A 13,388-nucleotide genomic window follows, 5' to 3' on the forward strand; every position below is an offset into this window, starting at 1 on the left:
AAAATAGCAACTCTTAATGGTATTTTTCTGGCACACTTGAATCACAGTTTTAAACATATCACTCATACGACAGTATAAACACTGAAATCTTACTGTAACTTTGTCCAATATAGACTAGAATTCCGACTATAGCATTTCTGTCTTGGACACTATCCAAGGGGTTTAAGAACAAAAAGAATGTCACCACAAGGTAAATTTAGCCTCAAGGGTGTCTCGAAACATGAGATCTAAAGATAATGTTATGTGAGGCTTCAGATTATTTGTTTTAAATGAATGGTTACCTACCACCACTATCATACATTTGGAATTATAATTCAAAATGCTCCTCTCTGTAACAAAGGTGAAAGTATCACCTCTCATAACATAAAAGAAAAATGAATCGGGTATCAGAAAGTGAATTTAGGATGTGGCTAAATCTAGAAATGCATTTCCTAATTAGCATAAGAGAACAAAAATTTCCATTTCCATTCAGCTCCCTAAAGAAGATGAAACAAATACACAGAGATGCTATAAATTCAAAAGATGAGAGTCACGGAACAGGTTAAAAATGGCTTTAAATATTCATAGATAATATTAAGATTACCAAGAAAATAAAGAAAGAAAACTCACCGAGAATGTGGACCCACTGTTTGATGCTACTACAGTATGAACTTTGTCATGCAATTTTATCGAGAGCTCCCAGTTGGCTATGTCTGGCTTAATAACAGGCACTCTGAAGTAGAATGAAAAGAAAAAGAGTTAATAATTCTGTATTATTATTTCTCAATAAACGAATTCTCCTTTTATTTAAAGTGTGCAGGGTAAAACTGCCAAAGAATGTATCTGAGAACATTTTTAACATCGATTCTAAGAACCATCATCTCTTCTATGAATTTGAGTTGCTTAATTGTTACAGTCATTCACAAATTCACCTGCCTGAAGCAGTATTAGTTTTTTCCAATATTTAGTTACTATTCAATATGTTTTTTTTTATTACAGTGAAATAAGTAAGTATGCCATGCCTTAAATTTCAGAGACATAAAATGAATTACTAAGTTAGCATGATCAGGCCTAAGAATCATTTTGTTCTTTATAGGTGATGAGACTAAAACTGTATTAAAGAATGAACTTCCCTGCATTATTCTACTTTTAAGATAATATAGACTGTTTCTTCATGATAGTTATCTTAGTATATTAGCTAGGATATATATATATTTTTTTTTGCAAAAATTAATACTTAAAATGTTATTACTAAAAATTTACAAAATTTAAAAAATTAATTTAAAAATTACTTAGATATCCACTTATTATTATATAATAGGACAACATCAGTTATGTGTATGTGTGTGTGTGTGGCTGTGCTTTATTTTTATTTAGCAAATAAAGCACAGAGACACACACACACACACACACACACACACACACACACACAAAACAAAAACAAAACCCTAAATGACTTATGAGTTCAACAAACACTAAGTGCTTGGTGCTAAGTTTTAGGGCACCGAAGAGAAGTAAAACACGGTCCTCATCTTGGGAACTTACACACTGTCGACTTCTTTTCTAGCCCTGGTTTTCCCTATCACCTAAACCCTCCAAAAAGGACTCCATTTTCTATGAACAATGTTAGTCTTATCATATGGGTCTTCTCCTCCATGTGATCAGTATTACATGGTTCAGAAAATCTGTATCAAGCAGCCAAAGACAAAAACATTTTTACAATATAAATGTTTCCCACTATTTTTTAAAGTAACAAAATTTAATGATTTCAGAATTAACCTAATTTAAGTATTGCATATTTATACTTGTGAAGTAGTATTTAGTAAGCACTAAACACCAGCATTTTGTAGTTTCTGGGCTCCAGCCTAAACCACAGTTCTGAAAAACTGTTCCAAGTTATGTTTTCATTTAAACCCATCAAATTTCAAAAGAAGTCTCTGTGTATTCAGCATTAAAAAAAGTCAGAGTCACAAATCTATGCTTCTAATCAAATCACCTCTAGATTCAATATCTGATGATTAATATTAATACTTTAAATAAATATATATTTGTATTTGACCTACCACTTTTTGATCTGTAATTACTCTGAAGATAAGGATATGTTTTAAATACCATAGAAGTAAAAATAAAAGTAAAAAAAGTATCAACAATAATGCACACTGTACACACAAGCTTTGAAGATTCTTTTGGGCAGTGTGAAGAGAACTGTTTCAGGGGACAGAGCATCACACAGGAGAGTATGAATGAATGGGGCTGTGGGGAAGTTGAGAGAGACAACACACAGTGGGGAGAGGAGGAGGAGAGAGAAAGAAAAGGGTCTAAGCAGAAATGGAGAAGGGAAGAGAGGGCTTCTGTGCCGGCATTTCCTTTTTTTCTTAGCACCTTTATTCTACCGGGCATTTATTTGTTTATATGTTTGTCTCCCCAGTGTCCTGGGGGTTCCTAAAAGACCAAAATCATTCCTTATTTTTGTATCCCAGCTCCTAGCACAGGATGGAGACAAAGAGATGAGGGATAAGTAGAAAAGAATGTGAGGAGTGTCAACCACGCACCAAGCATGAGCAGAAGGGGAGGCTGGCTTGCCCAGGGGACAGAGCACAGGTGCAACAGGAGAAGCGTGTGCCCCAAGCTCCTGGATACTCCCTAGGTGTACCCGGACTACACCTATCACCTCACTAAGACTTCATTTCGCTCACTTCAAACAGGGTCAATACTCTGACCTCACGGGGGTATTGTGATTGCAGAAACAGCATCACATCTGGGTGACTGTGCAACTTGGCTTTCTTAAATCTGTGCTTTCCTCAAGAATTATGTCACTACCTTGCTCATGATCATTTAATGGTTTTCTACCTCACACCAAGTTAAATCTTTATTAACCTAACTACCATTCAATGCCCTTAAAAGTAAGAACCCACCTTGGCCGGGCGCAGTGGCTCATGCCTGTAATCCCAGCACTTTGAGGGGCCAAGGGAGGCGGATCATGAGGTCAGGAAATCAAGACCATCCTGGCCATGGTGTAACTCCATCTCTACTAAAATACAAAAAGTTAGCCAGGAGTGGTGGCGTGTGCCTGTAGTCCCAGCTACTCAGGAGGCTGAGGCAGGGGAATCGCTTGAATCTGGGAGACGGAGTTTGCAGTGAGCCAAGATAGTGGATCGTGCCACTGCACTCCAGCCTGGCGAAAGAGCAAGACTCCGTCTCAAAAAAAAAAAAAAAAGGTAAGAACCCACCTTTTGCATTTAATTTTATTTCTGTGTATTCTCTGATTTGTCTACCTGGTTAGGCCAGACCCTTTTTTTTTTTTTTTGAGACCGAGTCTTGCTCTGTCACCCAGGCTGGAATACAATGGCACAATCTCAGCTCACTGCCTCTGCCTCCTGGGTTCAAGCAATTCTCCTGCCTCAACTGCCCGAGTAACTGGGATTACAGGCATGCGCCACCACACCCAGATGATTTTTGTAGTTTTAGTAGAGAGGGTTTCACCATGTTGGCCAGGCTGGTCTCGAACTCCTGGCCTTGTGATCCGACAGCCTCAGCCTCCCAAAGTGCTGAGATTACAGGCATAAGCCACCATGCCCGGCCTAGGCCGGAGTCTTAAGCCAAGCTGTCATGAGGCAGAGAGCAAGACAGTGGTTTTGAACTCAGGCTTTGATGACTCACAGAAGCTGGCACAAAACCCAGAGCAAACTGTTTGTCTCAGTTTCCTTATGTATAAAAATTAATATCTACATTGATAGGGATGTGTTGTTTAAATTAGATATGTACATGCTAGCTTTTATTATGAGTAGTTGTCCTGGCTCTTGGCCTATATTCTTCCTTTCCCCTATAACTGAAACCTCTTTCTTTACGGAAACCGGATCCTCATCTCATCTCTGTTTCTCACACTAATGGATCCTTCAAGGAAAATATTGCCTCCCTCACAAATTGCTCCTTAATTATAGTATAAACTCAAGAGATCTTTCTTCCATGTTATCTATATCATATGCTGTAACGTTTTTCAAAATGTAGTAGCCTGATGGAGTAGGGATTGAGAATCCCTTCTGTTATGTAATGAGTCTCTGCTTCCAGAGGCACTGGAACGTTGTTAATCCTGACATCCTGTTCCAACCCAGAACCCATTTCCCACAGAAAGGGACCTTACAGACGGTGGTGAGATATAGTTGCCACTCTCTAAAACCTAAGTACTATTTTTTTCCATTGTTTTATTTTGATTCACATGTTTCATATATATTATAATTTGCCCCAGGAGGGAGCTTATGGAAACAGTACAGGCTTTTGAGTTAAAACATCCAGGTCTAAATTTCAGCCTGTTCTTCAACTAGCAATTTACCTGAGAACTAATTCAATCTGTTTGAACCAACATTTCTTCACCTATAAAAGTGGATCCCAGCAGAACTAGGCAAGTGATAGGAAGCTACTGCTTTTTCTACACACTTAACCCCTGCAGTGGCACTTTTCTAACAATTTCTTTTTCTTTTCTTTTTTTTTTTTTAACAACTGGTAATCAATTTATTTAGTTGACTGAAGCATCTGCAATGGTGACTTCCACCTTAACTCCCGGCTCAATACTGATGGAAGTCATCTGCTTAATGATCTCAGAAGGACTGTGCGAATCAATGAGTCACTTGTGGATTCTCATCTGGAAACGATCCCATGTCTTAGACCTTCACCACAAGGAGTTTTTCTTACAGTGATTCTCAAAGTCTTGTCCTTTCACTTTGAGATTCTTTTCCTTTGGTCCTCTGATAAAAGTCAGCATACACCTTCTCCAAGGATTTTATGTTGCGGCTCGTTAGAGTGATTCGTGGTGAACCGCCACCTCCAGCTCCACGGGTGTTTTTCTGGTATCCGTATCCTTAAAAGCCATGGCTGCTGCGCGGCTTCCTCACTGACTTGTTTCTCAGCAAGAGCGAACAGTGGTGAGTCAGGAGCGGGAGCGTGTGGATCCACGATCCGCAACAACTACGACAGCATCTTCCTCAAAGAGCTTCTTTTTCTTTTTTTAAGAAACAGGGTCTCACTCTGTCACACTGGATGGAGTGTAGTGACCCAATCATAGCTCACTGTAGCCTTAAACTCCTAGGCTCAAAGGAGCCTTCTGCCTCAGCCTCCTCCTGAGAGGCTGGGATTACAGGTGTGCACCACCACCATTTTTTTTTTTGAGAGATGGGGTCTTGCTATGTCGCCCAGACTGGTCCGAATTCCTCGCCTCAAGGGATTCTCCTCCTTTGCCCTCCCAAAGTACTGGGATTACAGGTGTGAGCCACAGTACCGAGCTTTTTTCTAACAATTAAGGTGATGTGTTAATAGGATATAGGAAAAAGGCTTCACTGTGAAAGACCTCTAAATACAAAAAAAAGAGTCAAAAGTGTGGAATCTCTTTGTAAGTCCACTCTTCTACAGACAAAATTTGCAAAGATTCCTTCTGGCTTGGCATAAGTTTGTAAATAGTTTTGTTTTGGTTTTTAAATAAAATGGATGGGTTGGGCATATATGCTAGTTAATTAGCAAATATTAATATCCTCTGCAGTAGAAATAAACTATACATTAAAAAAAATACAAACCTGAAAGAACACTTGCTCTATTTCTGCAGAATAATTTAAAGTACATTTATAATACTTACTTTGAAACATTCTTATTAATTTAGCCAGCACAGACAGGTTTTTGATAGTTACAATTATCTATAATTATATTTTAAAGGTTTAGAAAAGAATTATACACATTCATTAAATTCAAAATAGTCTCAAAGAAGATTTTTATGAACAACTCTCTGACAAGAGGGGAAAAAGGTCTTGGAGCTTCATTCAACTCACCATAGAAATGATACAGTTTCCTTTAATAAAGTACATTTCTAGTGAAGGATGCTGTCATCTGACTAAAAATTTAATCTGTGCAACTTATTAGTCACCTGCAAAGTTGATGTCAATTAAGCTATCTCTTCAAAAAAACAAACAAAAACCAAAAACCCCAGTAAAAAGGGATTCACATAAACAGTGACTCATAAAGCCAATACAATAATAGCTCTAACCAGGTCTGTCTACTTTATCATCAGCTAGCCAGGATGAACATGCTCAACAAAAACTAAACTTTTCTATATTTGATGGTGATTAACTGTCAGCTGGCTGTCACTAATGTTAATACTAATACATTTAACTTACTGGAATATTTTACTCAAAAGCGTACAAGTAATACTAACTTAAATACTTTGCTGTTACATGTCATTTTCTAAAAGAAGGCTGTATAAACACACAAACTCCCAGCATCTTCAGTTAGAAAGAATTATAAGCATTTCAAACCGTAATTATCAGACACTCAAGAAAGCTGGTTTTTGATTGTGCCATCACCTCTTTAGAAGTGAAATACTGAGTTAAAACAATGCTAACGGTCAAGGAATCGTTAAGAAATGCTTCATCATAACTTTCACAGTGGGTGGGCTGTAAAATGATCGAGAATAATATGCTGCATTCCATGGCCACTGAGGTCAGTTTCTGCATACAAATCTTTGAGGGAAGAAAAAGGCCTTCAGAAAGTGGGCCATTCATCTGAACCAAGTTCAGAGAATTTCCAGCACGGTGAAAAGATATGTTATGCAAGCACATAGATGTATTCAGTGGGGGTAGACAGAACCAGCTACATGGAGACTACAAAGGAGCCCTCCCATGGCTCATGAATAAGTCGAGGAAATGATCAGAAAAAAAAAAATGGAGAGAGAGATGTTTAGACAGATGGCCCACTTAAAATGCCTGAGACAGGGCATAAGCAATTTTAATGAAACTTTAGATCTAGTATATGAATTGTTTCTTATTTCCCCAGGGTTGGGGAAGGGGAGGAACAACTCCCAGGGAAGATAAAAATTCAGCAATTCACTGAAAAACTCACTTTTAGCATGTTGAGATGGAGGAAGAGTTAAGTGTAAGTTTTAGTAGTTTTTTACTAGTGCAATAAATTCAAATAAAATTCTTCACAGTCATCAGTTATTAAAATGAATATAAAAAGCATGGAATGAACAGATTAAAGGAATTTTAAACAGAAGTCTACTGCCAAACCAAACAAAAATCTAAGCCTTATTATGTGAGAACTTACAACACTCCAACATTAAAGTTCATCATTGCAGAAGAAAGATAAAAGCAGCATTTTCAGAGAACCTCTTCAAAGCTAGGAACTGGCATAGAGGAGGATTAGAATTCTGCCTACATGCAATTGAAAATGTGTATGTTCAAATATATGAGACTGTGTGGAAGAGTCTGTATCATATAATCATGCTGAGAAATAGGGAACACCCCCAAGTTTGCTGTTATTAGCATTTCAAATACTTACACAAATGACATCTAAATCCAGGCTAGAATATGTAATGTTACTCATAATCTCATATATTTAAATATTATGCATACTCCCTTTCCTTCTTCCACCGATAAGGGCTTCTCTATTTAGACATTGGGCACAATTAGCCAGGAAAGGCACTTTGGCACAGCTGTCACTCCAGCAGACCCCACGTCTCACTGACCAAGTGCAGACCTACAAAAGCTGTGCGACCTCCATCCACGACTCAGTTGGCCTCCTTGTGCCTCAGTTTCCTTATCAGCAAGACAAAGATAATAAGAACACCTAACCCATATGCTGCTTACATGAGATAAAAAGTATAAAATGCTCAGTGTTTGCCACATACATGCTAAATTAGTTATTATAATAATTTGGTGCAGAAATATCTGAAAATCCCTCTCTTTTGTTTCAGCAACTGTTATTTTTTTAAAAGGTGACGACTACACTACTTCTATACAGTGAAATTCCAAGACCTTAAGTTCTGTCATTCACCTTTCCAGTCACTTCGTTCTGCCTACCCCTAATAGTCAACCGGAGATTATGCTTGCCTGTTCTGAGCTTCACATGAACAGACTCCAAAAAAAAAAAAAAGTGGCTTTTTGGCTCAGTATAATATTTTACAGGCGCATCCACATTGTTGAATAGCTCATTCATTTTTTCTTGCTGAGAAGTGGTTTGTTGCACCAACATACCAAAATGAGTTCGTCCTCCTGCGGATGGACATTTCAGTGGTTTCCAGTTTGGGGCTGTTATAAATAAAGCCACTACAGATAATCTTTGTACATGTTTTTTTCCCCGCTTAAAGAGATATGTTTTCATTTCAAGTGGGGTAAAGAATCTAGGGAGTAGAAGTCCTAGGCTAAATGTAGATTTAATTTTATATGAGTTGCCAAATTGTTTTCCAAAAGATTCTAACATTTCTATGCTCCCACAGCAATGAGTTTATTCTACATCCTTGCCACCATTTGACGCTGTTAGTCTTTCTAATTCTAGCCAGGCTAGTGGCTGGGAAATCACATCTAATCACAGTTTAAATGTATATTTCCCCCATGACTAGTAATGCTGAGGACCTCATGGTGTTTAGTGGCCATTTATATTCAAGTTTTTGCCCATTTTTATTAGGTCATTGGCCTTATTTTATTCATTTGTGAAAATTCTTTATTTTGAATACAAGGCCATTGTCAGATTTATGTATTGCAAGTATTCTCCACCTCTGTGGTTTGCTTATGAATTTTCTTAACAATGTCTTTCCTCTAGCAAATTTTGAAAGAAATCAAGACATTACTTTTTAGAGCAGTTTTAGGTTGACAAAAACTGAACAGTTCAGTTTCTCCATACACTCTCCCCTACATGAATTCTTCTATTAGGAACATCTTGCATTTGTGTGGCATATTTGTTACAATTGATAAGCTAACATCAATACGTTACTGTTAACTGAAGTTCATACATTAAGCTTCACTCAGTGTTATGCATTCTGCGGGTTTTGACAAATATATAATGAAATGTGTCCAGCATTAAAGTATCATACAGAGCAGTTTCACTGCCTATAAGTCCCGTGTTTCACTTGTTTATTCCTTTCTCCCTCCCCCGAACGCTTGGCAATCTGATCTCTACCATCTCCACAGGTTTGCCTTTTCCAAAATGTCACTTAGAGCTGAAATCATACAGAATGCTGCCTTTCAGATTAGCTTTTTCCCCTTACCAAATATGTACTTAAATTTCCATCATCTGTTTTCATGCCTTAATAGCTCATTCCTTTTTATTGCTAAATAATATTCCACTGTGTGGATGTAACAGTTTACCCACTTGCCTACTGAAGGACATCTCAGTTGCTTTTCAGTTTTGGCAATTATGAATAAAGCTGCTATAAACATTCACATGCAAGTTTTAGTAAGCACATATGTTTCCAACTCATTTTAGTAAATACAAAGGAACACAACTCCTTGATGATTACCTTGTGTAAGAAACTGCCAAACTGTCTTCTGAAGTGGCTTACCATTTTCTACTCCCACCAGCCATGCATGAGAGCTCCTGTTGCTCCACATCCTCAGCAGCATTTGATACTCAGTGTTCTGGATTTTAGACATTCTGATAGGTATGTAGTGGTATCTTTTTGCAGTTTTAATGGAAGTTTTTAGTATTAACAAAATCTACCTCATTAATTTTTCCTTTTATGTTTAGTGCTTTTGTGTCCTTGCTAGTAAGTTTTTTGACTAGATACAAAGGTTCAGAAGACACACTCACACGTTTTATTTTACAAGTTTTATATGTAGATCTATCTATGACGCATCTAACTTTCTTGTGTGGCAGGAGACAGCGTAGAGGCCATTTCAGGAAAATTTGCAGACCAAGTCCTACAACTTTGTTCCCAGTAGCTACCCTAGGTCTGATACGTTTGGCTGTGTCCCCACCTAAATCTCTTCTTGAATCCCCATGTGTTGTGGGAGGTACCCAGTGGGAGGTGACTGAATGATGGGGGCAGGTCTTTCCTGTGCTGTTCTTGTGATAGTGAAGGAATCTCGCGAGATCTGATGGTAAACAGAACAACAACAATAGGGGTTTCCCTGCACAAAACTCTCTTTTTGCCTGCTGCCATCCGCATAAGATGTGACTTGCCCCTCCTTGTCTTCTGCCATGATTGTGAGGCCTCCTCAGCCATGTGGAACTGTGAGTTCAATTAAACCTCTTTCTTTTGTAAACTGCCCAGTCTCAGGTATGTCTTCAGCAGCAGCGTGAAAACCAACTAATACAAGGTCCCTTTGCATTTTCCATAGAAATTTCAAAACCAATGTGCCAATTTCTTCCACATCCTCCCTAAGATACAATCCCAACAGAATTACAATTGGGCCTGCATTGAATCTATATTACTGTAGAGAGAATTAACATCTTAATATTTTCTCTTCCAGTCCATGAGCAGGATATAACTCTTACTTCTTTTGATTTTGAATTTATCTCATAAAGTGTGGTAGTCTTGAATCTCTTTTGCTAACTTTATGCCGATTTTTGTCTTAGTTTTATTCACTGTATGACAGGTTCCTTAGAGTTTTCTTAAGTAACCAAGTAAGTTGTTGTGGAAAGCTTCCTTTGCAATCATTAGGCTCTGTTATTTCTTGCATGCCTTCACACTCTAACTAGTGACGGTGTTTACTTTGCTTGCATATTCTTATGCTGCTATGTTAATTGGAACTTTAATTTTCATTTTCCCATTGTTGCTAGTTTATTCAAATACAACTTGTAGTTAATTGCCTTTTTATCCTGTAATCTTGCTAAACTTCTAAGTTCCAGCAATTGTTCTATAGATTCCTATAAGGTTTTCTATGCAAACAATTATGTCATCTGTAAATACAAACAACTTTACTTCTTCCTTTCTGATTTCTGTGCCTTTCATTCTTTTCTTTCCAAATGCACTGGCTAGGATCTCCAGGATAATACTGAATAAACATGACAAAAACAGACAACTTTGTCTTGTTCTCAATCTTAAAAAGACAACACTCAATATTTTTTCCAAAATTTCTGCACTCTCTAGCCTTTCCTTCTGTGCCTCTTAACACCTGCTTCCTGATAACTTAGAGTGCCCACAAGTCACTGAGGCTGTCTTCTACTTTTTTTTTTTTTTTTTGAGACAAAGTCTCGCACTGAAGCACTGGGTTCAAGCAATTCTCCTGCCTCAGCCTCCCGAGTAGCTGGGACTACAGGCATGCACCACCACGTCCAGTTAATTTTTTTTTGTATTTTTAGTAGAGATGGGGTTTCACCATGTTGACCAGGATGGTCTTGATCTCCTGACCTCGTGATCCACCCGCCTTGGCCTCCCAAAGGGCTGGGAGTACAGGCGTGAAACACCATGCCTGACACTTCCATTTTTTTTAAACAGCTTTTTTTTTTTTTCCCCCTTGAGGAGGAATCTCCCTCTGTCGCCCAGGCTAGAGTGCAGTGGCAAGATCTCAGCTCATCACAACCTCCACCTCCCAGGTTCAAGTGAATCTCCTGCCTCAGCCTCCCCAGTAGCTGGGATTACAGGCATGTACCACCACACGTGGCTCATTTTTTGTATTTTTAGTAGAGGCAACGTTTTACCATGTTGGCTAGTTGGTCTCAAACTCCTGACCTTATGTGATCTGTCCACCTTGGCTAAACAGCTGTATTGAGGTGTATTTGACATTTTTAAAAACTGTACGTTTAATGCACACAAGTTGATTAGTTTCGACATATGCATAGTCATTACACCATCACCACAATCAAAGTAATAAACATATCTTACCTCCAAAACTTTGTGTCCTTTTGTGTCTCTTCAATTTTTTAAAACATATTTTTCTTTCTCTTTTTTCACATTACATAATCTCTATTCTTCTATCTTCAAGGTTACCTATTCCTTCTTCTACCATCACCAGTATGCTTTTCAGCCTATCCAGCAAATTATCCATTGCAGATACAGGACATTTTAGATCTGGAATTTCCACCTAGCAATGTGTTTTAATTTCTATTTCTAGGCTGATATTCCTTATTTTTTCCTTCATGTTCATCTTTAATACTTGAAATGATTTTAATAGCTACTTTAAAGCTCTTACTCGTGAGTCTAACATTTTAGTAATCTCATGGTTGATTTCTGTTGACTGCTTTTTCTCTTGATTATGGGTTTTTTTAAAATTTTTAAATTGCATGCCACGTAAATGTTTATTGTAAACTGTATTGTGGAGATGTTGTTGGACTCTACTCATCATGCTATCTCCCTCTGAAAAGTACTGACTGTTATTACAGCAGGCAGTTAAATTATTAATCCTGAAGTTGTGGAGGCTCACTTTTATGCTGTGCAAGGAACTATTTGGTTTTGCTATCAATAAATAAAAAGTCCAAACCATTTATTCCAGAAACAGTATTTTTTCCCAAGGCATGGTCCTTCCAGGATTTTAATGGAAAGCTCAAGGTGTTTACAAGTACCTCAAATTGATGAGATTCAGATTCCAACATTATCATAATCTTATAGGCAACTGAAATTTTAGCTCAGTTCATTCAGCATTCCAGCAGGTCTGGGATCTTCTGGGATCCCTGGAGTCTTTGTTATGCATGCACATTTCTAGGGTCAACCAACAATTAGAGAGAATCTAAATTCACATACAGAACTCTTCACTCTGTTGCTCCTTTTTTGCCATGATATCCCTGCTTAATTTCCAGCAGTTCTGACAACACTGAACATCATTCTCCGAGACCTCAAGTCAATAACTGAGTTCCAGCCATGCCTTAATGCATGCAATAGTGACTGCTTTCAGAGGAAAAGCCACATAAATGTGCATCTCACCCAGTGTAGTTTCCTTCTTTTAGGGATCGTATTTGGTTGTGTATCTACAGCCTTCAAATAGTTGTGTTTTATATTTTGTCTAGAGTTTATAATTATTTATCTGGAGAGGAATTCATTGAAAATACACTACACTGCCATTGTAGAAACTGAAACTTTTCTGTGTTGTTTTAACTTTGTATCACTTGCATTCCAAGGCAGATGAGGAAAGAAAGGACAGAACATGGGTTCACATACATTTACTACTTCCACCTTCCAGGTGGTAGCTCAGGAACACTTGACATTGCTACTTCCAAACTCTATTCTTGCACTAAATTGAGAGAAGAAATATTCTTAAAGATTCCATCAAACTAGAAGGAAAAAATGCCTAATTCTTAAAATTTGAACTTCTATTATACCATTAAGAAAACAAATTCTTAAATATAAAATGCATAACAAACTAAAAACATTTTAAACAGTTTAACTGAGATGAAATTCACATATCATACATTTAACCCATCTGAAGTGTACACGTTAATGGTTTTTAGCATATTCACAAAGTTATGCAACCATCCCCACAAGCAACTTTAAAAGGTTTTTATTGCCTCATAAGGGAAACATTAAATATGTGGGCAGTTACTCCACATTCCCCTCCTCAGCCCTAAGCAACTACCATGTACCTTCAATTTCTATAGCTTTGCTAATTCTGGGAAAATTTGTGATCTACTGTGACTGAATTATTTCATCTAGCATTTCTGCAAAATTCATCTATGTTGCAGAACATATCAATACCTCATTTATTTTTATTGCTGAAAAA

The 13,388-nt window shown here is 37.7% G+C and overlaps 1 protein-coding gene across 4 annotated transcripts in view; it reads right to left on the minus strand.

Annotated features, from left to right (window-relative positions):
- Positions 1-13,388, minus strand: part of PCCA (propionyl-CoA carboxylase subunit alpha) — a 433,326-nt gene that overhangs the window by 162,300 nt on the left and 257,638 nt on the right. For all 4 annotated transcript variants that reach the window (XM_064362172.1, XM_064362171.1, XM_064362174.1 and 1 more), the window contains one exon: positions 610-712. In XM_064362172.1, coding sequence (XP_064218242.1) covers positions 610-712 — 103 coding nt within the window. The remainder of the gene's footprint in view (positions 1-609; positions 713-13,388) is intronic.

The sequence above is a fragment of the Aotus nancymaae genome, unplaced genomic scaffold (assembly GCF_030222135.1).
Source record: "Aotus nancymaae isolate 86718 unplaced genomic scaffold, 86718_ANA_hifiasm-v0.15.2.pri h1tg000048l, whole genome shotgun sequence".
Classification (NCBI taxonomy): Eukaryota; Metazoa; Chordata; class Mammalia; order Primates; family Aotidae; genus Aotus; species Aotus nancymaae.